General features: G+C 43.7%; 3 protein-coding genes across 6 annotated transcripts in view; 2 read left to right on the top strand and 1 right to left on the bottom strand.

The window, feature by feature from the left end:
- Positions 1 to 350: 350 nt before the first annotated feature.
- On the bottom strand, positions 351 to 11,111 carry ACTR5 (actin related protein 5). The gene is made up of 9 exons (XM_075059225.1): positions 10,619 to 11,111; positions 9,481 to 9,710; positions 8,507 to 8,676; positions 7,448 to 7,665; positions 6,927 to 7,109; positions 4,151 to 4,273; positions 3,467 to 3,606; positions 2,440 to 2,572; positions 351 to 999 (listed from the first exon to the last, which is right to left on the bottom strand). The coding sequence occupies exons 1-9, from the start codon at positions 11,000 to 11,002 to the stop codon at positions 742 to 744; spliced, it is 1,839 nt and encodes a 612-aa protein (XP_074915326.1). The 5' UTR covers positions 11,003 to 11,111; the 3' UTR covers positions 351 to 741.
- A 178-nt stretch (positions 11,112 to 11,289) lies between these two features.
- On the top strand, positions 11,290 to 17,458 carry ADIG (adipogenin). Of its 3 annotated transcripts, none has more exons than XM_075059246.1 (3): positions 11,290 to 11,570; positions 14,636 to 14,937; positions 16,186 to 17,458. In XM_075059246.1, exons 2-3 carry the CDS (start codon positions 14,641 to 14,643, stop codon positions 16,429 to 16,431), a joined length of 543 nt encoding a protein of 180 aa, XP_074915347.1. In that variant the 5' UTR covers positions 11,290 to 11,570; positions 14,636 to 14,640; the 3' UTR covers positions 16,432 to 17,458. The 3 variants fall into 3 exon arrangements, with proteins under 3 accessions (XP_074915347.1, XP_074915356.1, XP_074915339.1); XM_075059255.1 differs by having other exon boundaries at positions 11,486 to 11,570; positions 14,641 to 14,937; XM_075059238.1 differs by lacking the exon at positions 11,290 to 11,570 and adding an exon at positions 12,672 to 12,851.
- Positions 17,459 to 17,810: 352 nt separating this feature from the next.
- Positions 17,811 to 27,219, top strand: part of ARHGAP40 (Rho GTPase activating protein 40) — a 43,900-nt gene continuing 34,491 nt past the window's right edge. The window contains exons 1-2 of one of the 2 annotated variants that reach the window (XM_075059190.1): positions 23,519 to 23,678; positions 24,233 to 24,372. The gene's annotated coding sequence lies outside the window, so the exon portion shown is untranslated. Of the gene's footprint in view, positions 17,909 to 23,518; positions 23,679 to 24,232; positions 24,373 to 27,219 lie in introns of those variants that run through there. The other variant, XM_075059183.1, reaches the window with a different exon arrangement.

The raw sequence follows: 27,219 nt of genomic DNA, 5'->3' as shown, positions 1-27,219 counted from the left end.
TGCTTTATGGAGAGTTCTGTCTGTATAGCTGGACAGTGCTTTATGTCACCAGGTCTCCAGTTTCAACCAAGACATTGATATTACTGACATAAATTAAGTCAAAAAGTATCTGATATCCCACTGCTTATTGGGCAGTGGTTTAGCAGAAAGTGTGTAGCAGGCAGGAAGTCAAACAAGACGTGAGTGCAGGCGGCCTCAGGAAGAAAGGCACAGATCAGCCTCTCTGGCCTCCAGCAGCAGGATGCATCCTGACCAACATGTCCTGACAAACGCTCGCTGCAGCGAGCGAGGGTGACGCCTGCTGGATTGACTCGCTTGAAACAAGCCCAGCTTCTGGATCATGCAATAAAAGCAGTAGAAAACCTGTACATTTTAATTAAATTTAAAAAAAAGCTGTAAAACATATACTCTCAAAAACCCCTGAGTCTTACTATGACAGTTTATAAGATAGTATTTTTCTCTGGAATGCACTTCTGTTGTGCTCCTCCTTGCTGATGCATACTCCTGTGCTATGCATGAGCAGCACTAAGCGCTGCCGGTGCTATGACCATGCCAGCTGTCACCCCAGCATGGTTTGCCCTCCTCCTTCAAGCGACTGGATGAGATGCTCAGTGTTCTTTGAGCAGCCAGCAAGGCTAGGCTGAGGCCTGCACTCCATGCACAGCTCGTACTGCACACCAGTAACTCTTCTTTTCTCTGCACTCTTATCTCCATCTGAGGGTCTGAGACAAAGGCATGGTGCTATGCCTGCTCACAAGGATTGCCTGTGCTGGATGTCAGCGCTCTGCTAGGTGCTAATGCCTCTGCTGTCCGTGGGGCCTGCTTTGGAAGGCGAATGGGAACATAGACATTTGAAGCACAGTGTTCCTTGAGGTATTCTCCCCCTTTTTCTTCATAGTCTTTTCTGGTTATCCAGCCTTCCTCACGGGTCATGTATTCCACTGCCCAATCCCTAGCCCCATACCAGGCATCTAAAACAGGACTGGAAGCAAGGTGAACCTGGATGGAAGGAAAACAGAACAACCATGTCAATTCAACACAGGAGAGAAAAGCCCTTGTTTCCCTGATTACAGTGGTATATGACACAAACCACTGAATTTCAGAAGTTTGAGCTGATTATTCAGTGCCTCTGGGGAAGAGTAATGTAAGGAATAGGTTTGAAGTGTGTTTTCACCTCGAGATCAATTCTCCATGAGCCTGCTTTTTTTCTACAGGTTGAGAAAGCACGTGGTTGTATCACATTCACTACCAATGGCCCTCACAGCTGGAAGCCAATGCTGGAAGAGTTGGTGGTACAGCAAAAGAAGTATTAAGTGCTCCAGTAAAACTTCCTCCCTGCTTGAAGTAGCAGGGAGGAATACTGCAGGCTAAGAAATAGCAGTATGTGGGCAAGAACCACACATGCTCTTTCCACTGGTGTAGATTCATACTTCCATTTAAACTACTCCTACTACTGTAGCATGAACTACTTCCCTCGTTCAGCTATGGGCTCACTAGTCTACACACCATGTAAATCCCATGTGCAATATCTGTGAAGTGACAGAGTTCTGATAGAACCACACTATGGACCATATTTTAATGGAAAGAAGGAAGCTCTTGGTCAGTTCCAAGCAGTGACATTAAAACCAGATGAAAATGCATTCATTTTCTTCCCACAGACACAAGTTACATACTCAAATCTTAGCAAGCAATATCCTTCCTAAAAATACCAAGTATATGGCTGTAACTAAGTTTCTGTCAGTCACACCTGGCTCAGAGCTATGTACAGTAACTGTACAAAACATGGCTTGTGGAATCACAAGATTATATTTGCACTGATTTTTTTTTCTCTCCCCAGTTTATAACCTGATTTTCTATTCAGGAAGATAGTAGATTTGAGGAGACAAGGTGGTTCCAGAACAGCAAGTCTCCTTACAAAATGCATGGCAAACTCTGGGACCTGCACAACTTGGACTCTGCTCGCTACTAAAAAAGTTGCAAAGGATCACAGGTTTGCAGGATACCCACTGAATCCCTTGCTGCTGTCCCAGACAGTCATTACATGTAACAAACAGAACATGTAACTTAGTTTTGAAGTGAGCAGTTTTTCCCAGCAACTACCCCTAACAAAGGTGACTTGTTCCAGACAGTAACTGTCCCAATCCTAAGAAATCAATCTGTGAATTCCAGCCAAACATGCTTGTGTGTGCATGGTCCTTTAGCTGAAGCAGGTTTTCCTCTTCCAAGGCATCGACCCTACTCTAATGTCCATAAAGAGCAACTGTATCTTTGCTTAACCTTCATCTTCTCAGGTCAAAAAAGCTGTTTGCAGTGTCTTGTCATAAAACACTATCCATTCCCATGCATGAAGTACACCTGCTCCGTACCTCTCCCAACCCAAACTACTTTTGAACATAGATGAACAGGCTGTTCACGCAAACATCATGTCAACACATGTACCTGAAAAGACGACTGGAACGGCCTCATTTCGAGGAGTTCCTTCTGGACTCTGGCTTTTAGTCCAGGGTACATTGTATTTCCACCAGTGAGAAAAACGTTCTGGACAAGAATAGCTTGTTGCTCCTTTGGATACCTACAAGGAACAAAAACCAACTTCAGTCTTTCTCAAGGACATCCCTCCTATGAGCTGAACCGCTATAAGGAATACTGATACCTTATATTCAGGATTCACTTTGAGAAACGTCCTTCACTTCCCTAACATGAAAACTGTGTTTGCTTTCTGGAAAAAAAAAATTCCTTAACCCCATAAATCAAAAACTCCGTAGAGCTGGAATTCTTACATTTCAGAAAATGCAGTCTCGTATGTTCATATAGTTCAGAGGCGACATTCTGCTAATGCTAAGTTGTCTAGAAATAGCTGTCCAGAAAGCATGCCTATATCATAATTTAAAATGTCACCCCTGACTTTGGTCTCGCACAAACAGAGAATGCCAGCTCATTGTTTCGTGGCATGGATGTTTACAACGGTTTGTTGTTTCCCTCTATAACAAGTTGGACCCAGGGTCTCCAAAGTGGGGTGTGTGCCAGACAATCCATCAGGGTACAGGAAGAAGATATGTTTTGTACCATTAATAAATAAATAAATTTAAACAGTGTTTATTTCACCTTTATCACATCATTTTTTAATTTTTATTTTTGTATACATTTTAAAACGTACATAATATATTAGTCGAGTAGTACCTGTATGTAATTTATAAATATAAATATATTGGAGGTCTGTGCCCCAAAATTTTTTACTGATGGAGTAATCAATCAAAAAAGTTTACAGACCACTGACTTAAGACAAGCAGAGTTACATGTGGTTTTCAGAACAGGAAGACATGTCTAAACTGCAATGCTCAACCCCACCAAAAAGAACTATTCAAACATTTTCTCAAATTATTGTTAAGTAACCAGTATTGCAAAAGCTGCATCAAAACAAAACTAGCTTGTCTGAAGTAAGTGCCAAGTAGCTTTGTAAACTCACCTCTCAAGGACATATTGCATGGTTTCTGCTATACCAGCCTGGTCTTCTCCTATCAGGGAGGGCTGGAAGACAATCTCTGGAGCCCTGATTCTTTCAGTGCCAAGGAAAAGCTGGTGATATTCTGCCAGGTTAAACACGGGCTTTAAAAAGATGAGATTGAAAAGTGGTGGGAAATTACCTTGAAGAACAGTAATATTCTAGAATAAGCAAAGGTTACAAACAATTCTGTACAAGAAAGAGATCGTAATGCTCTCACAGAGAAAGAGCCATGCTGTAGAAGGTTCCAAAAGGCCAAGGAAGCTGGACTTCTCCTATACTTTATTCAGTTTGGAGCCACTCAATCCTAAGGCTCAACCTCACAAGTTGAAAGCTGTGTCCACTGGGATGTGATATTAGGCTGCGGATCATACACAAAAAATACTTGAGCAGGACTTTTTTTTCCCTAATAACATCGCACTGCTACAACAGGCACTGCCTGCAGAGTGACCCAAGTGGGTATATTCACGTTCTAAACCATCAGCTAAGACTGCAAGGACTTCTCCTCTCAATGTCCTGTTCAGATAGTTTAAGCATTTCTTCCAAGAGCAGGCAAACAATATTTGCATTTGGAGAAATGTTAGCAGACTCGCTGGACAACCGGGAGGCAGCAACCTCTGGCACGAGGAGTAGATATAGAAATCAAACCTGCACTGCAGCAACAGGCTTCTCAACTTCAGGCTGTTCCTCAGCAAACAGAGGTTCAAACTCATTAATACTTTCCACATCCTCCAGTGACTGTTCACTGCCTAATGGATCCAAATCAGGAGTCTGGAAACAGAGAAGGTATATTATGGTAGGTTAGCTCAGGTGTGCTAGGCACATATATGACTTCCATTCTGGTAACACGTTTGGAAAATTCAGTGCAGATTTCCTCAAATCTCAACTTTTAACATGCCTGAAACCAAACAGGCCATTCTCCACACTGAAGACGACAATCAAAACGGCGAACAACCCAGAAAACAGACGTTAAGACAGACATTCACTCAAAGCATAAAAATCAAACACTTTCAATAAATTTATCATGATGCCAGCTCAGAAATTAAAAGGCCTCAGTCAACAGGCTGACTGCCAGGATCCTAGCCAGCCACGTCTTAAACATAACAACACACTAAAACTTAATAAAATAGCTTTTTAAATTGGTTAAAACTTGGTGCACTCCCAGCACCTTTAACTGCTCTGTAATTACCATTACATTCCCAGCCTTACTTGTGTGGGACTGGAAAACAAATATTTGCTAGCTACAAAGTCACCACACAATTCTTGACAGTTTCAACCACCTAGCATTTGCACATGGAATATACCAAAAGCCCTTATATTTTACAGAGATGTGAAGGTACTCCCAAAGCTCCTTCTTAATGAAAAGCATCACTCAAAATCCTAGAGTACTTCACTGTTGTGAAGTAGGAGCAGCTTTTTAATTATATAAATTAACTTGTGTTACAATGTTACCTTTGTGATTTCATTGCTAAGTATTTGGTTTTGTTATTTTAAACTTGAAACATTTGTTGCAATGTCTAGCAATCAACACCAGGATGAGATAAAGCTAGATTATTTAAATTCTCAAGTATCTAGCTTACATCCACTTAAAACGCAAGCAATTACTCAAACCGAAGTTTAAGCAGTGTTCATTGTTACAGCAAACAAACGGTAGTCACCTGAAGTTATCTCCAACACTTATGCTTTGCTAAATCCATTTCTTTTCATGTCTTAAAGAAAAAAACCAAACAGCAGCAACAGAAACTCGGCTAAAGACCTGGCACAGACCCGAGGACAACATAATTAGCTTTGAGACTCCTTTACACAGCCACAGAGGGATGGCCTATCTTCACAAATGGATCCAGTGATAATTGTAGGTGCTCTCACAAAGCATAGACCAAATAAAAAGGCTTGTGGATTGATTCCAAGGTCTGAGACTATTCCTAGTAAAGAAGCAGAGCGTGGGATCCAAGACAGACATGTTAGAACTTAGGCATGTTGGAACTTAGGCACAACCACTGAGCAAAATTACAAGCAGCTGATAGTCTTTCAATTATCTTTTTCTAGAACAACTTTTTTTGACAGAAGGCAGAAAGATTCTTTACCACAATGGTAAGACCATCATCTACCTCAATTTTGCTCAAACGCAGTCACTCTGATTCTTACACAAGCTTTTCTGATAAAGATAAGCAAAATATAACACCCAGAAGATATCAGCTCACCTGCTAGTTTTGGCTACACCTCAAGTTCCATATAAGACATAAGAACTTCTATATCTGGCACCACTCTCCTCTGTGCTTCAATTTTGGTTTTTTTCTCTACCTTTTCCTGAGCAAAGACTGGTAAAACTAAAAATGGTCTACCTCATGTGACTTGAAAAACAATTACAAGTAAATGCATGAACAGCCTTAGACCATCTCTTAGAAGCAGCTGCTGGGTGCTGGGCCTGTATTAATCAGGCAATGCAAACAAATAAGCTGCTCATCTTCAAGACAATTCCAACAACCAAGTGTAGCAATTAATCTTTCATTGTTAAGTAAATAAAATAGACCATGCTCCTCAGCTGCACCAAAAAAAGATAACCAGAGTGAAGGCAAAGGGTTAGTTATTTACCATAAAGTTCTCTGCACCTGAAAGGGAAGAACAGAAAGAAAAAAAAAATGCTGTTTTTAACAAAAAGCTTGATAGGTTCTTTTATACCTTTAATAGAAGGCTACTGATATTTAAGGATGGTTGTCTTAGGATTATAACCACCTGGGGTTTAAGTACTTAAAAATCCATGTCATTTAATTGTCAGATACCGGGGCGGGGACACATACACGGAATCTTTAACATACCAGGCCCACATATCTCACCAAAATTAATGCAAAAGCAGAGTTAGAAGTTTGTTTAAAGTAGGAACAAAATCATTGTGGTAGCTGCTGCATTTGTAACCTCTAAGCAAGTCAACCTTAAGTAAGGACAATGGCTGGCACATGCTGCCATGAGTTAGCACAAAGGAAAGCAGTGCTACCTTCAGTGGTACCTTCTCCAACCCACTAGGGCTATTTTATTTTTTCTCCAACTTCTTAAAGATGTGCAAGAAATTTTTAAGGAAACTTACTGATTTCACATAACTATACTTCAACTACTGTCAGGAAGCCTAAAGATTATGCTTACAACTATACGGAATCAAACTATAAGCTATGTCCCAGAGCACAGTGCAGAACAGCACTAGAAGGGTTACTGATTTCAGGCATACTCTACAAAATCAAAACTGTCACTTTCTGTAGCTGCATAGGAAAGCTAGAAAAAAGAAAGACAGTTGCCAAATTAACAATGAGTTGCAGTGTGTTAAAGGAAAGGCTTAGTTCATCAATAAAAGTCTGAAGGGGTACATTTTCAAGCATAGAAACTTAATTCGCCCAGAGATAAGAAGAGGACTGACTTGGTGAAAACATTATACCTCCGGCTTGCTGTCCACAACATCTACTTCGATATTGACTTCTGCCTGTAGGATTTTCTGCTTCGTTTGTTCAACAGACAGACTCAATTTGTTGATGTAAGACTGAAGTTCTTCTGCAGAGTCCATGTTCAGCTCCACCAAAGCTTTGTGGAATTGATCCATTTGACCATCTTCTAAAAGTTCCTACAGACAGAGTTAGCTGTGATGAACAACACAGGGTAATCGATTATCTGTCAACTGTGCATGTACAGACACTTTGCCTTCATTACTAGGTATTATGATGTGCACACTTTGGCAGCATTCAAAATACTTCACAAAAGCAGTATTGTTCAGAACCTGGAAGCATCCTCTGCATCAGTAATCTCTCCCTCTTATCTTGCAAGTAACCTTAAAAAGCTCCTATCAGAAAACACATGGGATAGTCGGAGCTTCTTTACGGTGATGCATGACCTTCTGATAAAGCTCTGAGGGCAGCCTGCCCTCCTCACAAAAGATCACACAGAAAACTTTGCCTTCGTTACCTGTACGTATAGTAACCTATCCAGCCTCTCCTGGTCAAGTTGCAGCTTCTCTTCTCGACGACGCGCATTCAGTTCTTGAAGTCGACGTAATTGCTGCTGCCGCCTTTCCTGCTTTTCCTCTGACGTCAAAGTGCTTCCCAGCAGCTTGTTAGAGAAAGGCAGCTGCATCTTGTGCATGTTGTTCTCGTAGTACTCTGGGGACCGCCACTTCTGTAGCTCTGAATGTTTTGAAAGCAAAATAACTGTTTTGCCAGGCTGAAAATGATGATTCGCATGTTGTACGCGCTCCACGCTAAGTTCAGACTTAGAAGAAAGAAGGCAACAACGGTGCAGTCTAGGATTCTGTCACCTCTTGGCAGCCAGCCCCATATTTAGCTACCCCCTCAGAGCACTACCTTCCAGCCACATACTCAGTGCACATGGTTCTTAGTGCTCTGATCTCCAGCATGCAGGAAACACAAAGTACTAAGAAGTCTGAAGTGCATGCTACTGTCTCTTCTCTCTTCCCAAGGTAAGGGAGAGTTCTCACATGTTTCTAAGGACTTCTGCAAGCTCTTTCATAAGTGACAAATTTAAGAAAACTCTTTTCTTCGGCCACTACTTAAGATGACACTTACCATGGAAATTTTAAAACTTCTTTAATTCACAAAAAGTCACGAGAAGTGTCTCTGCAATTTTGGAAACCTTAAAGCAGTTAAGAAACATGGCCAGATGCAGAAATAATCCTAACCAATTTAATGTTTTGTTGGAAGTATAAAGTAACTAATAAACTAAACTAATTTTAAATTCTTTTCCTCTGAAATAATCCAAATTCTTATTCACAGAGAAATTTGAACTAATACAGATATTTTTTTTTGTAATTTAATTTTGTTTCTCTCTTAATGTTAAATTCAAAACTGTTGTCAGGCATTTTCCATGAGGCAGATTACCAGAAAGACAGCTATAAATAGTAGTAGAGTATTTCTGCCAGAATTCCAGCCAACTTGAGAACAAGGGATAGAAAGGACAAAGCTAAGTTTGAATGAACACTATCTAGTGGTAAATTACAGCTGTTTTTACCTTCTATATAGTCCTCTGCAATGTAGCTGTGCTCATGCAGTATTTCCTCCATGCGACTGAGAGTGATGGCAGCAAAATGTCCTGGGTATTTCAGCTGAAGGAGGCGTTGAAGATACACAGCTGCTTGACACCCTCCAAGATTAATACGCTTACAGTTTTTAGCATCCAACCTGAAAACACAAAGAGACACAACTGAGGTTGGAGAGATCCACAAGTTCAGTGTAAAACAGACCTACTTTGCCCAGTATTATTTAATTTCTGATATGGTCAAGTAGACAGATAAATATTCACAGATAAATATTTCAAGATTCCGTTACCAGACAACAAGTATAATCACTACTTTGTTTATTGCAGATGCTTTCTGCAATGCTGTTCTGCTTTAAAAAACCCAAACATTAAATAATTTTGGCTACAGCAAGGAAATGTTCTATTTTAAGAAGGGAAGTGATGGTTAGTGGAGCTAAAAGTAGTTCCTTTAACCTTTTGGCCAGGTGTAACCCTTGAAAATTTGAAGCATCTACCAGGTACCTCCTGCAGTAAGGATTTTAAAAAAAAATAAAAAATAGTAGAGCAACATAGCAGCATAATCAGAATGATAAAAGCCTCAAGAACTGCAGAAGTCTCACAGAGCACTTTCATTTGTTCCAAAGCTGCTTTAAAACCTAACACATGTTTTTTAATGCCTGGTCTTACTTGGGGCAGACATCCCCTTCTACTTTTGAAAGTACAGATCTATGCATGAATAGTAACTAAAAATGCAACACATACAAGGACAGCACTGCTTTTTCAATTCAAAGTAACTTAGCAAAATCTGCAGACCTAGTTTTAACTCGTCAGTATAAATTAAGACCTGATAACAGCTTATACTGCAGGAGCTGGAATACTGAATGCTAGAGGAATGGGTATTTGCATCACTGAAAAGTCAATGAGTGACAAAGAGAGGCTGCACCGTACTTAACACGCCAAGAACTCACCTGCCTTCTAAGACAGGCAAAATGTGCGTACACTGGTAACCTGAAGATATTACCAAACCACTGCAGGGCCAGTTCTGCCTTTTATTGTGGTAAAAACTGTACAAGCTATCTACTCCATAGGACACTTTTGGCACTTGATAACATTCGAAAAGGAGTTCTGACATCATTTGTCTTGAATACAGAGGATTGCATACCGCTTCTGTCAAAACAATTGGATGATCAACGCAACCCTGTAAGAGACAAGCGAAAAGAAAAATAATAAAGGTATGAAGGGAAAATTCAGGGATACTTATCCTTGCTGCTTCTTTCGAAGGTCAGCAAGAACTCCTCCAAAACAGCAATGAAAAAGCACTTCATGTGCAGGCTATTAATCATGTAAGTTAAATTATATCTAGTGTCTAAGAGGGTAAAAAAAGAAGTCTTGTCTACAGCGAGACTTCCAATGTTAATTCAAAACTCCAAAGGGCAGAGGAGACTAGATTTTTAAAAGCTTAAACAAATTATTAAGAATCTAAGTAACCAAAATCTATGAAATGAAGAGGCGAAGCACGAGTGAAAACTGGTGGAAGTTCAGTTCGGCACCAGGTAAAGCTTCCAAACTGGTGGTGTCATGCAGGCAAAAGGCTTCACGGTCTGAGGAGCAACTCTCAACTCAACTGGGTGTAAGAAACTAGTAGTCAATGAGCACTTCAAATAAGGGCACCATACAAAATTAGTAATGCTTAAAGTCCTTCTCAAAAACCGATCCTGGACGCTGGCTCTCAGCCACAGCCTGACAAGACGCTGCAGTCCAAACCTCTCGCCCTGCATCCGCATCCTTGCGTTTTTGTTTTACCACAAAACTATGAAGAAATCATGAGAATAGCGGGGTTCAAAAGACGCCCCTGGGGAGCACCTGGCCCAGCCAGGGTCGCCACAGCAGGTTCCTCAGGGCCCGTCCACCCAGGCCGTGAGTATTTGCGAAGAGGAGGACAAGACACCGCCCCAGGACAACCAGGGGCGATGCTGGACACCCCCCAATTCCCACTACGCACCCAGGCACAACCTCCCCCAGAGAGCAGGGCCGGCCCGGGTTCCAGCGGCGGCTTCAGGGCCTCCCCCCGGCCCGCCGCCCCCCTCGCTCCCCGCCCGGCGGTACCTGCGAGGCGACGCCGAGGCGCTGGAAGACGTGGTCGAGGAGCAGCTCCTGCAGCTCCAGCTGGACGGGCACGTTGCGGTCGAAGGGCGAGCGGAGCAGCCAGCGCAGCGGCTCGGGGCTCCCCAGGTCGTTGCCCACCTGCGTCTCGGCGCCGGCCCCGCCGCGGGCCCCGCGGCTGCGGGCCGCCAGCGAGCGGAACCGCAGCAGGGGCTCGGCGGGGACGGCGGGGTCGGCGGAGGCCCAGCCCGCCCGCGTCTGGAAGGAGCCGTTATCGATCACCAGCGGCACCGGCTGCGGCGTCCGCACGGCCGCGCTCGGCTCCAGCACCGGGTCGGGGGCCCAGCGCGCGTCGCGGAAGGCGAACACCCGCGAGGCCGCCGCCATTTTGCGCCCTCCCCGGCTCCCTCCGGCCGGGAACGCCGGCAGCCGACGCACGTTCCGGAGCGCGGCGGGGCAGGGGCAGCGCCGGCTGGCGGCTGCGGCTCCTCGGAGGGCCTGCACACACACACCCCCCCCTCAGCTGCCCTTTCACGCAGGGACACCCGCGCCCTCCGGGTTGAACTTGGACCTTGAAACCTCCCCAGTGCCTGCTACCTGCCTGGAGCCCAAAACCCACCGCCCCGGCCTGTGCCAGACCACCCCGCGAGATCGCGCCCACGGCGTGTGCTTCCCCCAGGCCTCCTCAGCGTTCAGCCTGCACGTCTCCCTGCCGAAGACAGCCCTCCAGCCGCGGCTGAGGCCTCCCGGCCTTCTCCAGGAGCCTCTGCCGGATCAGCGCCCGGCACCGGGAAGACGGGCAGGCAGGGCGGGGGCAAGGGAGGCCGCCGGCCGAAGCCAGCCCTGAAGAGCCGGAGCGGAGCCCGAGAGGCCCCGCTGACGGGACTGGGAGAAACGCTTCAGCGTTACACCGGAGGAGATCACAGCTCCCGCATTCTGCACGGACAGACAAACGGTTGGTTTTCATTCAGCAATGCCACCAACCCGCAACCCCCCCCCTGTGCGAAATGGGGACTGCAAATACTTAGCATCCTTGATGCTCAGGTCATTAATGGCTTTTCTCCCTTGTTTACTCAATGCACAAAGTAGGGATAATAGCTTTCTTTTCTCACACAGGAGTGTTATGAACCTGAATTAATAAGAATTTGCAAAATTCATTTAGATCTTGGGATTAAAAGGCTCATTTCAAGGGGCTGTTACTACGTAAAACCAAACACGTGCACACAAGCAAGAACGTTAAATGCATGCAATCATTCATAATGTGCACTTACATAGCTGCTGTCTTCTCAGGTTTACTGAGAGCTACACAAACAATTAATCTAGCCAAACAACCCCCTGTGAGGTAAGCGATAGATAATGGCTTTATTTTATTGAAGGAGAAACACGCAGTGTGATGAATATCAAGTTACCAAAGTCACATATCTGTTCCTTCTCTGATCACTACTGAACTCCTTTCCTATTAAGCAATGCATTTATAGACACATATCCTATGAACCATGCTAGCTTGCCTTTTTTGGAGGGAAGGGAGATAGAAAGGCAATTAAAATACAAAAGTTTATTTTCCTAATGGATTAATTAATAGATAGAAACATAGAGAGTAGGCTAAAAATAGAGTCCACGTTAACACGGGACGTATTTGTGCTCCATGTCAAATAATAGAGCCTGGGAGAAGTAATTTTTAGCTAGTCATCCTCTACTCATCTCTGCAGTGTTGATTCTGTTTTACTGATTTCTTAAAAGCAACCTTGGCTACCCAGTTTCAAAGTGGCTGAAGTGCTTGGTTATCTCCCCTATATCTGAGGACATAAACATACCTTTAACTATTGTTTTAACATAAGCTTTGAAAGCTTCCTAACTTGTATTTATCCTTTAAACAGCAACTGAGGGAAGGACAATCAAATCCAATGTTTTCTCAGTTGTTCTTATCCTGTGTTTAAGCCTTATTACTCCCTCCCTACGTAGCACAGGGCTGCCCCTTTTGCTAACCATGCTGAGTATATCAGCGGTCTTCCTGTGATTAACACAGTGATGCAATGAGAGTTATTAAAAGCTAGTTAGTAAAGCAGAGCAGGCAAGCTGTTCTAAACTTAGTGTAACCTGAAGCAAGCAATGAAGTATCCTCTGGTTCCTTTGGTGAATGAGCTGACCTTTCCTCTTCTTTTCTTCTGGTTTTGTTTGCCATTTGTAATGCTGTTGATCATAATGATTATCTGGCTACAGCTTCTACTTAATGAAGGTAAGTTCTGCAGTTGGTCAGATAAAATGCTGCTGCATAAAGGCTTTATCTATTAGCTTCATCTTTAAAGTGCTCTGCTAACTATTTTTAGGCTAATGGCACTTGTCACAGAAGGGAACTAAAGGGTTTTTTAGTACTGTTGGTAGCATATGGAAAACCAAACTCAAACTGTTATGCTTTTCTGTTAAAAATGGCTATAAGAAAAGCTGCTGCCCACTGTTCTTCCTTACTCTCTCCCTTTTTCTCAGAGGTAATTTAATTTAAGAAAGGCAAAGGACAAGTAATTTGTGTAAACTTCTATTTTGAAATCCCCTAGAAAGCAAACCAAACCCTCTAATTTTGTACACTTTCAAACTCTAGCATTATATTTCTCTTACACTTCTCTTTTTTGGGGCGGTGGGGAGTGTTACCATGGTCCTGTTAAGGGATTCTTTTATCAATGCTGAGGCTGATATAAAGTTTTTGAAGGGAGCAGGATGTGCATTTTCATTTATTTGTGTATTTTGCTCCTCTTTCCAATCCATCACTGATTGTTATTGCTAACATGTCAGTAACTGATGACAGGCTTTGGTTTAGGCTAATAGTAGCCTTGTTGATGTACTCATGAGGATAAAGCCTTGCTAGTTTGCTCTAATGCTGGAGCATAAGCAATCCCAGCTGAGGAATCAATCTTAAGTTCAAAAGCAGTGATTTTGCCTTTGCAGAACAGCTATAGGAAGGAAAATAAGAACAAAATTTTATTTCAGCAAGCTTTTACTTCTGTTTGGTGCCCTCTGTTCTTAATAATGTGGTAGCCAGTCCTATAATAGATCCCATAGGAATAGCAACAATGAGACAATACCCACAGACAGCAGATGAACAGGAGATACTCACCACACCAAAGGCTTGTACTCCTCCCTCCTTTCCTGTCCTGCCATGTGTGTGCATGCTGAATTTTTTACTTTCAGCTCCCGTTTTGCAGGCTTAGCACACAGCTGATGCTCAAACAGCCTCTGCTTGCTTCAGTAGTAAAGTATCTTCCCTCCACACGTTCCAGTGCTCTCTTGTGGGTAACTGAGCACAATAATTAAAAAGTGCAGGTTATAAGAGGTTGTGACAATTGTACAAGGTACCCTGAGCAGCATAGGCATGGCTTACTGCTGCTGTCTGATAAGCAGGATAAAATACCTATTTTACATAAGCAAAGGATAGCTGTGCCATGTACTTAACTTGAGCATCAGCTTTTTGCCTGGACAGAGTAACTCTGCAATGTCTTGATTTTCAGGTTATGCTTACTACATTTACCTTCACAATTTCCAGCCCTGCAGTGTATATTATTAGCACCAGGCCTCCAACTATTTCCACAAATGCTCTAAATTGCACTTTAATCAATAAGACTAGACACATTACATTTTTATATACTAGTGTGCTTAGAGGATTAGAACATTGAATTGTTTCTCAATCACTCTTAAGACAGAAAAAAATGCCAGTGCTCTTTTTAATAACGTCCTGGCTAATTCAGTCATATTCACTTATTTTATGCTAGTTCACAGCAGGTACAGGTAAAAAGTGGTATATAGTTCAGCTCCTCCTTTAATACAGTTGTTGATTAAGAGCTAATTGGTTAAAAACAACCACTTGTATAGGCATCTTATTGCCTAGTTGGGTTTGGAAATCCTTTATTTCAACTGAAGAAGATTCAGAAGAACCTTGCCTAGCTCCTAGATGGAACATGCAAGGCTTGTAGCTAGGGAGAAGAAGCCGCGTGCAGGTATTTTACATGTTCTTTTTAAACCTATTTCCAGCACAGATGCCCAGTGTAGAAGAAATAAAGAAACCATCTTCTGATGATCCTGATTCTGACTCTAAATTTGAGGATGAACCAACAGAGGAAGAAACCCAGAATGACACATCCAGTACAGAAATGCAAGAGGAGATGCAATCCAGTGGATCTGTGGAAAAACTGAGGCCCAAGCCTGCTTATCTGAGTTCAAATGCAAAAAGCCAAAAGCAAAGTCTTTTTGCTGTAATCTCAGACAGCTGGTCTCAGAGCCAGAAGATAAGATATTCTCAGGTTGAGAAGAACAATTTCTGTAACATCGTGATGGTGAGTAGTGTGACCAGGCTACCTCTTTGCATATCTACTGCTTTTGTGCCTTAGCTCTGATTTTTTTCACCTCTGCCTGACTCCCTGGCATCGTGGGTAAGAGAAAGCTGCAAGATTGGTTTCTGCTTGGTTAATGACTAACAAGAGACTTTTTCCATCTTCCCTATTTGGAATGACTCCTGTTGTAGACAAAGTAAAGGTAACACAAAATTGTACAGAATAATTATCAAATGTGTGTACTGTATGAATATGTGTGTATATATATATTTAAAGGTATGTATATGTATTTTTAAAGTCCTTGAGAATTGCATTTGAAACAGTGAAAATTGCTACCTATTTCTGTAAGATTAGAAGTTTAACTCAACTGTATATAGAAACTCTCCTGGCATGTATGGCTGATATTATGTATTTTTAAAAGCTGCTTCAGATTTCTTATAGTGGAGTATGTGACTAAAAATTAGACTTATTTCACTTGCTCAATAAGAGCCAAAGCCAGAAGTCTCTTTGCAAACATGGCAGTCCCAATCCTCTTAAGCTTTATACAAAACCCCAAAGATATATTTGAAGCAGTGGAAGAGCTTAGTGTCTTGTGTGTCTTCTCTTTCCTGTGCCTTGACTGTATGTTCCTTTGCAGAAGGGGCTCAGAAGGGAAAGCTGGTCTGTGCCTCCACTGTCACTATTCACAGTCCTGTCTACTCATTTACATTGCTGGGATTTTTGAATTGCAGCAGCTGAGGTACTCACATTTACTTCCACCAGGTTTGCTGGAGCAGCAACCTTTGTTAGGCTAGAATAGCTAAGGACTGGTATAATTTTAAATTGCTGCAGTTGTTTGACTAGCGCACCCTGAAGCTGGAATAGCTCAAGTCAAAGTATTTTTGACATCGTTAACACCACCAAGGCAGTACCAAGTCAGTGTGGTAATTTTTTTTTTTCTTCATTGTTGTTGTTCAAAGGCTAGAGAAACAATGCTAAGAATGAGCTTGGACTTGCCTAGGCTACCATTTGGTTCTCCTAGAGCTCTTCACATGTACAAGTATTGATTTGAACACAGCAGTTTGAAGAACTGGGGTTTAAACTTGTCTCTTGTGGGACATAATGCTCATACTGAAAGGCTTGCTAGTTATGTTGGGTGGATGAGGGAAGGGAACAAGCATTCATGGTCTCAAATCATTTATAGCCTACTGAAAATTGAACTTCTGAAAACAACATTGCCATGACAGTTCTGTTCCTCCTTTTCTTCACCAGCTGTTATGCACCATGCTTTCTTCTCTCACCTGGAACTTCGGCTGCCAGTTGCTCCAGATCTCTAATGTCCTGAGGATTCAACTGCTGCCCTCCTCTCTGATTATCTACATGGCTCAGCTGTTTGTTTTGCTGGGTGAAAAAGTTGTGAAAATCCTGGGCTCCCTGAGGCTAGAGTTGGCTTCAGTCCTGGGGAGGAAGCTGGAACAGAGTGACGAAGCTCAGAGAACCACCTCAGAGTGGAAATAAAGCAGGTAGTCCCACGACTGTTAGTTAGCAGCAATCTTGCTCAGCATCAGTGAGAGCTACTGCAGCATGGCAGAGGGAGGTAAATTCTCTGAAAAGGAAACTTACTCGAGACTAAGTGGACAGGCACTTGGGTCACAACAGCTGCTTTCAGAGTGAACGGTATTGACAGGCTAAATATTAAATGGATGACAGCAGCCAGCCTCTTGTCCAGTGCTTGGGTGTGTACCCTGCCCCCCTTCGACTTTACAGAGGGATGAGTTCCTTTTTTCATAAGGACCACAGTGATACTCTCTGACCATTTTGAAATCTTCGAGGCAATAGCTCTTGGTAGTGGTTCTTGCTGGAGCTTAAATGCAGTATAGCCCAGTGATTATTTTACTCATACTGCAATTAGCACTTTTCTGATCTCCAACTTGTTAGTTCTCCAAGTAGGAAACAAATTTTCCATGCTCAGGTCTAACAAATGAAACAAGCCTACCTCCAATTAACAAGAAATAATTATGCCCTTAGCAGATACTGTGCATGCATTTCCTTCATTTCTGTTCAGGATATGCTTTTCAGTACAGCTGACAGGCTGATAAAAGGTTAGATTACAGCCCAAAGAGGCACTCACACCAACAACATGATTTAACCAGTTAGTGGGACCACAAGGATGTTGGTGGGGCTGGGATGAGCCACGATTTTGTGGTTTAAGGGTTTATCCAGTTGTTGGGCTATGAGCAGAAGAGCTGTTTGCTCCTGGTGTTGATGCACACATTCAACAAACTCTTTAAAAAAAGAGGACCTGAATTAGGAAGTCGCAACCCAAAGAGCGCATTGCTACTTGTGAAGAATGTTTGTCTCTGCTCCTGGTGTGAAGTAACTGTGTCCCTCTGGAGCCTTGCATGGGTAGATCGAGTAACAGCTACACTAGCCTGCACTAATTATGAAGCCTGCCTTGTTTACGTGTATTTGTCCTTCCATCCCCTGACCTCCACATGTTCAAATATTTGTCCAGAGCAGTATGCTCTTAAATAAAACTTGTTTGTCCACACCTTTATTTTTGCAGGTCCTTTATTTAGAAAAAAAAAAAAATTTGCCGTTCCTCGGCTGTTTGCCGAGGAAATCTCCGTCTCTCCGCGGAGGGTGACCTGGGCCTGGGGTACTTCTCCTTTGGCGACGCCCCGCGTCTTCCCGCTCTGCCAGCGGGGAGCGGGGCCGCGGTGGATGCTGAGGGACCGGTTACAGCTGCGCTTCTTCGCGGGGGCGGCGCCGGGCGAGCCCGGGCAGCAGTCCCGCGTGGGGTCCGCCCCGGCCCTCTCCCGCCTCCCCCGGAGCCCTCGCAGGGGCCGGGCCGGGCCCCGGGGCTCCCCGCGCAGGCGGGCGGCGGCCATGCCCCCCCCCCCCCCCCCCCGGCCCGGCCCTCTCCTCCGCCCTGGGCGGTGCGGAGGGAGGGGAAGGCTTCGCCTGGGCGCTGAGCTCCGCGCTTGTCCCGGGGGTGAGTCCTGGCCAGCGAGCCCGAGGAAGGATTGGAGCTCTCGGAGAAGCGGCGGGTGGGTGCGGGCGGTACCGCGGGGCGGCTTCGGCTGCCGTGCCGCGGTCGGGTGTCGAGCGAGCTCCCGTCTCTTCTTTTTCTCTCCTCCGGCTCGGCAGCAATTGTCTGCGGCGCTGAGCTGACCAGGTAGGCTGATGCTCGGTGGTGGTAGGGAGACTGGCTGCGCCCCAGGGGCGTGGGGTTTCTGTTGCTTGAGACGCCGTAACGGGACTCGGTGCGAAATTGCTGCTTTTCCTGCAGAATTTGGCTGCTCGTGCCCCGTCGGGGAGTGGGGTTATTGTTTCAGCTACAGCCCCCGTACCGACATCTCAAAGCTGTCTTCCCTGAGCCAGCGAGAAGAACGTTTTCTGGTAGTCCCAAGGCTTTTCTCTTTTCCTTTTCCACCCAGTCTGTGTGCGCTTAAAAACATGTTGGCAAGAAGGACTTAATCTTGCAGCTGAATCGCTGGGAATGCCTCCTGTCTCTATGGGATTTCACTTGTTTAGGCTACTTGAATACGTTGGACTCTTCATTAATCTCAGTTCAATAAGAAACCTTATTATCTTGAGGCAGTTGCCAAAATGCCACAATTCAAGTTAAAACCATTTTACTGGGATCATCACCGCAAAGAAGTAGATGAACTGAGGTGAGTAGGTAAACTATCTAAAGGTCAAGTAGAATATTGCTGCTTCTTGTATTGCATGGTGATGTTTTAAAGCCTAGTGATACCAAAGTATATGCTTTGGGTAGGTTTAGTCTGTGTAAATACACTCGGAATAGTTTTAGCTTGGCTGGGCTGGCTGTTGCTTGCAATGTCACTGTAGTAGCAGGGAGGTGGGTGCCAGCATGCAAAACCTGATTGAGAAACCTACTTTGAGGATTACTGGTTCCTGTGGAGTTCCCCAGTACCGCAGCTATGCTGATGGCAGCAGTGGTTTATACCTGGTTTTCCTGTTTCTGAGCTTTGAGAAATAATGCACGACTAAATATTTGGCTGGTAAGAATAAAACTTTTGTGTGTGAGTTCAGCTAAAAGTAGTATGGAAAGGCCATTTTGGCTCTGCTGTGGGTCCATGCTGCTTGCAAGAGGTTGGTGATGTATCAACCTGACCTGGAGAATGGGCACAGACCTACAGGCACGGGGACTCAGTTTCAACCCAGTAGACTTTGTTCTGTGGTCCACCGTTGTTAAAATATTTCTTTCCCTGAATCTAGCTGTAACGCCTGCCCCCGTGCCTATTTTTGCTGAGGATTTGGAGTTCACAGTGTGAATGTAGCATGACTTCTCAGCTGCCTTGTAGTCTGCAAGCACTTGAATAGCATCAGTGAATTTGTGCTTTAATTTCCCTTCACTGTTTTGTGCAAAAGCTGTTTTCTGGGCATCAGCAGGAGCATTGGAGCTTGCAGACTTGGATATTGTAGCAGAACTCCTGCCAGTGTGATTGTCTGCAGTGACTGCAAATAGATTTTTTTTTTTTTTTTTGAATGAAGACTTTTCTGTAGTTTTGGATTTGATTCACCAGTAAGGTCTCTTGTTCACCTGGTGCAAAGCATCATTTCTCATATGCACCCAGCAGCCTCCATCCCTGGGCGCTTCTTTACTGTAGCAAGCATGTAGTTTTTTTAGCTGAAAAAGTTTGATACCAAAACCTGGATTGAACATTTCCAAGCACAGCATTAGTGGGAGCTGTAGTTTGGTAGTTTCTTTTGGCTGAGGTTAAGCCTCCTGGGAGGTAGAAGCCTGCATTTCTATATACCAAACTGTACCATAGATGTTTTATGATCTTTTGCACATCACTTAATATCTCTTCCCCCCCCCCCCCTTCTTATTTGTAAAGCATTTGCTTTGCAGGCATGTTACAGAGGTGGGGGCTTTATTAAACATAAGACCGCGTTGGAAAGCATTTTACATTGAAAAACGTAGATACCCATTTCTTTCTCCTCTGAGCCCAAAACTCTGGAAGAAGTTGGTAAAAGATCCAAAGTCTCATCTACTGTAAGCTCAAGTGACCTAATGTGTTTTGATGGATTTAAGCGATAAACATGTCTGAAAGTAGTATGTCAAAGCATTTTGGGATAAGGTCTTGCAGCATGTTGGGATCCCTAACTTGTCAGCTGGGCCTCTCTTAGTAACAGCTGGGCGAGCTGTGGCTGTTTACATCCTTCTCCTGGAGGAGTCATGGGATGATTTAACTTGGCTGACATCTGTTCTTAGTAAAGAGGAATTGGGGTTCTTCGGTCCAGCTGCATGTAGAAAAATAACGCTGAAGATTTGGCTCATGGTCCCTTGTGCCCCAAGAGGGCGCAACGGCAGCAGCAGAGCTCTTGGTTTAATCAAGACACGGTTTTTGAGATGGTGGGTTTGATGCTGAAAGGAAAAACCCCGAAGTGTTGTCTTCCAGTTCATAGCATCTTTGATTAGTTGGATGGAGAATCGTGTCACTTGTCAAAGCTTTATAAATTGAAATGGGTGAGGCTCCAGCGTGCCTGAAGGAAAAATATCGCTCCCTGCGAGTCCAGGGGAGTGCTGAAACGGGGGCCCACGGAGGTTGTGGCACCTCAGCCCTTTGCAAGACTCAACTGGCGAAAGCCCTCGGTGTCCTGGTCTAGCTTCTGTTTTGACCTTGCTTTAAGCAGGAGGCTGGATGAAGTGGTGACCTGAGGAGCCCTTCACATGTGCTTGCGTGTGTAAACTGCTCGGCGGAACAGTGCCCTGCCCTGTCTGCACGGAGCGAAGGGCCCCCCGTCCCTCTAGTGCCGCGTTCAAAATCACTGTGCGATTTGTGCTGGGGTCCTCTGCTTTGGCTGGGTGAGGCGGGCACTAAAGGTTAGAAGTGTACATGCTGTACACTCTTAGCTTTTTTTTAATCCTTTAAAAGTTAGAGGCTACAACGTATGACCGAGAATACAGTATATTCTAGCTTTGTGTGTCTTTTAGGCTCTCAGTTCAGCAAAATGTTTGCTTAATTGGGGATGTTATGGCCCATATGCTTCTATTCCAAGCAGTTTAAGCGCTTTCAGTTGGAGACATAAAAATGTCTTAGTTGTGACATGGTGTTTGAGCCTTCCTGCTGCAGATGTAAAATCCATATGGCAATGAGTCTTAATTGAAACCTGCTGGAGTTATTTTTCTCCTGCAACATATTATATGAAATATTTTTTACGCAGCTGGCTTGAAAGGACTACCCTTAATTAGATATTTCTAATCAATTAGTGCTATTCCTTTCTGTAATTCTGTTCCTTTCTAAGAAACATGGTTTTGAGTTATATAAGGCACTTTGATTTGATATTCTACATATCAAATATGGCCTATATGATTTTTTCATTATTTTATGCCATGGACTTTAGGTAGAAGTCGTTCACCACAGCATTGTTAATCAGTAAGTCCTTCCAGGTGCGTTGTGTAGTGAAAAGCTTGTCTGAAATCAGAACTTGTTGCTTGAAAAGTTAGGTCTCTAAATAGATTTTGGATTCAGATGTTTATAATACTTTGTAGTATTTGTTGCTGTTTGGTAAGACCGTTAGGTCAGTTTGCAGGGGAGTGTGTTTGGTGATTGCAAAGAAATTTGGAGAAAGAAATACAAAAGCTGATGTAGCTTAAAGCATATTCCCCAAAGTAAATGACTCTAAGAGTCTGGAATGTGTCGGTGGGAGGCTTCAGTTTTAGTGAGATGTTGCTCCATGCATGCAGGACTCCTTCCCCTCCTAAATAATTGTTTCCATCTGCATAGCTTATTCCATCAGCCCCAGGGCTGCTAGTGCTGGGACTGTTGAGCTGTCTGCAAAATTTGGGTCTCTTGTGAAAATGAGGATCTTTCTCACTAAATCCTGTGTGCTAGCTAAGTATGAAGGGAACTTTGCTGTTGTCATACAGAAAAATAATAGGGCAACCCTCACTGGGGCACCTTTTAAAATAAACAATACTCTGGTCTTTTTTTCATGTCTTTTTAAATTTTTAGAGGGAGAAGTTTCAGGACCCTTGAATCTTCTTGCATAATGTCTAGCAAGCCTGTTATTAATTCACTAGTTGTCTGAGAGTTGTTTAGTTTTTACATGATATGTAATTTTGTCCATCTATGACAACTTGCGATGTCCCTGTCTACTTGAATTGAATACTGTGGCTTATGGTCTGTGAGATGGCCATGTGAACATACAAGCTGCCATCGTATGGTGGAGCCTGAGCGTAGGAAATGACACGGAGTGCAACATACAGTCGAGACCTCAGTGTTTCAGTAAACAGCTTGGCTGAGACCCAAGCACACTTCTAGTGCGTTTATTGATTTTGTGGCACTAATGTATTTATCCCTTTGTCCTCTTTTGCCCTTTTATAGAAGGCTCCTCCTAGGATGATGGACTGTTAGCAGCGGATGTTGGTACCGACACATGTTACTGTCGTGTATTTTGGGAAGGGACTGCCAAGGAGGTGAGGGCAGTGGCAAGACCCTGCTTGACCGTTATACACTGATGGTTCAGTGGTAGCGTAGCAGGCAGGCTGTGCACTGATAAAGCAGTGACAGGAGGCTCCTGACCAAGAGTTACCATTTTATACTTCTCAGTTATCCCTCCCTGGGTCACCTAATGAAGCATGGGAGAGACATCATTGTAACTAAGAAACAGGGGAAAGGCACAAATGCAGAGTACTCTTCACTCCCTTGCCTCTGCACTCTTCTCCCTGAAGGGTGTTATTTCTGAATTAGTTGAGGTCAGTTAAGTGCCTGTTTCCTGGAGGAGGTGGCTTAACAGATGTACTTTTCCTTAATCTTAATTTCTTGGTGAACCTTCACTGGGCTTAGCCTGCGGTGGATGTGGAGAGCATACACGCGAGGAAAGGAAGCCTGCATGTTGGGGTAGTGGGGCATCTGAAGGGCTGTTCTGTAGCACTGCTGGTTTGGGAAGATGACTTCTGTGTTTTGGCTCTGAAGCTTGTGCATGAGGCTGTCTTGCTGATAGTGGTTGCCATTCAACTACGCTCAAAACTTTTTCACCACTGCTGCCAAATAAACAGTTATGCTGGAGTCCTGGGAGCTCGGATTTCTCGGTGTCTCTGTATGTAGACAATTGAGCATGCTGCCAGTGCTTGAACCCCTGTTTCTCCTGCTTGATCATACTCCTGACAACCCTAAGCAAGTGACCGACACTGGAAACGAAAGCGGTATTTCTTGCCTTGAGGGTTTGTGTAGACTCTTGAGTGAACAGGAGCCTGTAACTCTTGCAAGGTCCATAGCAGGTGGCCAATATATAATGGAACTGGAAGGATATCCTCTTTAGGCAACGAATAAATACAGCTTTGCTGATGAAAGTTGTTTTTCTCGGTCAAGGTAAAGCTCAGACAATGTTAATGTTTGAAAACAGCAGGGCTAACACAGTGGAAGGAAATCCTTGCATGCCTCATAGCGGAAGGCAGACATGAGGCTGCAATGTATACATCCCTGCAGCTGATCTGAGATACCGTTGTTTTGGTCAAATATTCCAGAATCCTGGACTCACTCCAGCTTGTGCATAAGAAAGGTAAAAGTAGATAAAGGTAACAGCTGTATTTAGATGCAGTATTTCCTTTGATTAACAGGAGAGGAAGGATACCTCCTGGGAGCAGTCCTAACGATATCCCTAATCCAAGAGTTTCAGAGTTCATTCACTTCGTGCTTCCTACGCTCTCTTGGCCAGCGTAAAGCAGGCACGAAGCTGCCGGATGTTTGCAGGCCAGGAAGAGTTTGGAGCAAGCACAGAGCTGCCAGGTCAGTTGGGAGAATTCAAGGCTTTATTAAATACCAGCACGCATTGTGGAAAAAGCTTTTTGGAGAATGGCTTTTTGCAAAGCTTATTCTAACTGCAGTGGTGTGTTAGCTGGAAGAAAACGGGCAAATCTATAAGTAGGACGAAGGAATTGCTTCTTTAAGGCTTTCCTGTGAACTCTGCTAGTGAGGTTTGTGCAATTTTGTAATGGATTAACATTACCTCATTGTAAGTGTCAACAAAGCAGATGGCAAAGAAAAACTAGTCTTTGTAAAGGTCAAGAAGCTGCTGCTTGGTTGCTAGCTGGGGATCTATGAATATCATTTAACCCTCTATGAGTACTTTTTCTGACAATAGTACTAAGTCAAGTTTCATGGTTCGTTTGGACCTCTCAAAGTTAGAGGAGGATGTACCCTGTGAATCCAACTTTACTACATGTGCTCATTAGGTAAAAATCAAACAAGGGCTCGGTCCCCTTTCAATGGGCTGGTGTAACTTGTTAATTCTCTAATTCATTACTTCACTAATTCACAAATTCACTAACTCTCATGCTTAGGAGGAAGCCAGTTTCCCAGCTGATGGTGAGAATGCTCATCCTTCCTCCTCAGTCAAGCTGCAGGTGTCCCAGTATTGCGGTGGGAAGCCTGGGAGCCTCAGCAGTACAGATGCTGATGGGTCAGCTTGAAAGCTTTTTGGGTAAGGTGATGTACTTACACCTTCCATCATGAAAGTTTGGTTTCTACCATTCCTGTGGGTTGTTCCAGTTAATTCTGAAGAGTTTCAGTCTTATCAGAAACTGCCCAACAGTTGTTTTTGTACAGCTGCAAGGACAGCAGGTCTTATCTCCTCCTCTCCTTTGTATCTGGTGTACGTGTAGCTCTTGCTTTAGCCTAGTGATGCTGCTCCCAGCATAGATCAGGCTGAGCTGTGTCAGCATGAGCTGTGTGTTGGGCCAAAAAACTGAGCAGGAGTCAAGTTGGCAGCCACAGTCAAGTGATGCCTGTGTCAGAAAATGTCCAATGTATAGAAGTTTGGTTGTTTAGGACATACAGTCCTGAATATCAGTTTAGTTAAAAGAGTTCATCAGACTTACTAGAGCTGTGAGGTAAAGCATAGTTGCTATAGTTCGTCTGCTTGTGTATATGTCTTTAGATTTACTTTTATGAAATCTCTGTAGTTTTCAACTCACCTGTGAGCCTGAATTGAATTTTTGCTTGTTTAGCTTGTTGAATTCACTGTGCTTATTCAGAGCATGATCTATGTGCTGTCTTCTTTTTGCCTTTGCAATAGCACTGTTACTCTGAACTTACGCACCGGGTGTAAACTGAAGAATAAAAATCTGTCTTGCAATGTCACTTGACATTGATACCTGAGACTTCATATGTCTGATCTCCTCTTTGGCCCTGCAGTTAGAGCAGTGGGGTTTTATACAACAGTAAATAGCATGTGGGGATTTACAGACACTACTCTAGTCTCTGACCGACCTTTGAGATGATCTTGCACAACTAACCTCACCTGCCCTGTGTTCTTCCTTTAAAGCCTGCACTAAAGCTGTTTGGAAATGTCTGTAGCAAGCTCTTCCATCCCCTCATTGGCCCCTGAGACCTAGAACATGCCTGTAATCTTCTGATGCTGTTTTTCATGAAGATTTGTGTAATTAAACTCTGTCATGAATATTTTGGAAAAAGAAGCCCTCTCCTAATGAGTTAACAAACTCTTGACTGCTAATAGCTCTGTAAGAGCCCTGAGCTGTATTGTGCAATCAGGTTCAGCATCTCAACCAGTTTTGTTCCAGCTGTTGCATCGTTTATAGATGAAACTAGTACAAACAAGCTCTGTGTGGTGACTTCAGAGCAGGGTGCCAGCATAGCAAAAATAGTGATAGCTGACTTTTTTTTTAACTTCTGAGCCTTTAAAGCAGCAGCCCAGTTCTGTTTCTGTCCCAGCTCTCTTCTAGAGGACAAATGAAGAGAATGCCCATAAATATAAATCATGTGCCATTTGTAATCTCTCCGCACACAGAAAAGTTTGGATTTCTCCTGATAGACCTGTTAAAGAGATGACAAAGTAGAACAGAAGCCTGTTAGGATAAATGATGGCACTTTTGAGTACAAGCACAACTGTTGTTTATGAGTGGAATAATTGGCACTTACTATTGCCTGACTGTTAAATAAGAACTTCTGCTACTAGGCTATATTAAATTTTCTTTTCACTTTGGAAATAATTGAGTAATCAGGATCTGTAAAAATGCTACTGTCTTTGAGAGGGGGGTATTGTTCTGTTCCCCTGCTCAGAGGCTGATGGTTGTCCTACCCACAAATGAGCACATTTACTTTCATTCCCAAGTAGATGCTCTGTATTCACGTGTGAAGGGACAATGTGTGTGGACCTATCTGGTCAGTATTTTTCTCTGGATCATGAATTTGGAGTATTTAGGTAAGTGGATTTATTTTTTATTGTAATCATTCAACAAGACAAGCTTCAATAACACAGAGGGGGTTCCAGCCTAATCTCTGAAGTAGTTTCAGCTAGTGTGACCCAATATAAAAACTTCTGGGGAGATCTTTAAAACTATAAGATACTAAAATCTACCAACCCCCCACCCCTAAACAAGATATTGCTTTGAAAACTGCATTTGTACTTAGTCCACACTGGTCTTTAGGTGTTTCACTTTTAATAAATAGTGTAGTTCTGTAGCTATGATCAGGTCACTCCCACTTTTCTCCTCCCCTTCTCTTACCATCCTTGCTAAAACTCTAGCTTATCTGTGTCAAACTATCAGTAGCTATTGTTTAGCTGTCTCATAACCTTGGTAGTTCTGAACCATGTGCTCTGCACTGCTTGTGGGGCCATGCTGTGTACGTGACTTCTCTTTCAGGAGTGGATGTTTGGCATTCTTTGGGCAGTAACTCCTATGGGATGCCCAAAAACACACTGACTCACGGTGAGTTCAGCCCATGGAGCCCATCCCGCTGCTTGTGATTATGGTGCAGGAAATAAACAAGATGACAACCTAATCTATCTCATCTTTGGGCTGAGAACTGGGGCAGCAGAGTAAGACAGTCCATTTCTGACACTCTTCCTATTTGTAGCTCTGTTGCCCCATCCATTTCCCAGAAGGGAACAGAAAATCCAACTTGCAAAAAATCAAAATGAGGTTTGTGAAATGGGCTGGGAGGTGAGCTTTGGGAATTTGAGCTCTTGCATATTTTTTTCTATGAAAATTAAGGCGGTGCAAGCCCTCCGTGAAGGTGGTGCTGGGGGCAAGCTCTGCTACGTGGACTCCAGTCCTGCCTGAGCTCGACTGACATGGCTGGGCTGGCATGAGATGGTGGTTACTCATTGCAGCTGGGGAGGGACCTGACTGCTGATCCTTTGTCCCCTCTGCCTCTCTTCTATCACACCTTAGAAATGATGTGTAGCACTTTGTCAGCTGGTTGCAGTGATAATAAGTCCCTGGGTTTGAAGGAAGTGAACAAGCAGCTTGGTGGTTATTAATCTGGTGCCTGTCACTTCTTTCTGCCTTGAGTGTCCATCAAGAAA

Source organism: Buteo buteo, chromosome 2, assembly GCF_964188355.1.
Source record: "Buteo buteo chromosome 2, bButBut1.hap1.1, whole genome shotgun sequence".
Lineage (NCBI taxonomy): Eukaryota > Metazoa > Chordata > Aves > Accipitriformes > Accipitridae > Buteo > Buteo buteo.
Note: the sequence above shows the minus strand (reverse complement) of the source record. Positions and strands in the feature narration are given on the sequence as shown.

Excerpts from the sequence above, each read along its gene's own strand:
- ACTR5 (XM_075059225.1), bottom strand. The coding sequence starts at position 11,002 with ATGGCGGCGGCCTCGCGGGTGTTCGCCTTCCGCGACGCGCGCTGGGCC. Across the intron at positions 8,677-9,480 it reads TTGCCTGTCTTAGAAGGCAG|GTTGGATGCTAAAAACTGTA; the intron begins GTGAGTTCTTGG and ends TTGTGTTTTCAG. Across the intron at positions 7,666-8,506 it reads TGCAGAGGACTATATAGAAG|AGCTACAGAAGTGGCGGTCC; the intron begins GTAAAAACAGCT and ends CAAAACATTCAG.
- ADIG (XM_075059238.1), top strand. The coding sequence starts at position 12,725 with ATGAAGTATCCTCTGGTTCCTTTGGTGAATGAGCTGACCTTTCCTCTT. Across the intron at positions 12,852-14,635 it reads ACAGCTTCTACTTAATGAAG|CACAGATGCCCAGTGTAGAA; the intron begins GTAAGTTCTGCA and ends ACCTATTTCCAG. Across the intron at positions 14,938-16,185 it reads ATTTCTGTAACATCGTGATG|CTGTTATGCACCATGCTTTC; the intron begins GTGAGTAGTGTG and ends TTTCTTCACCAG.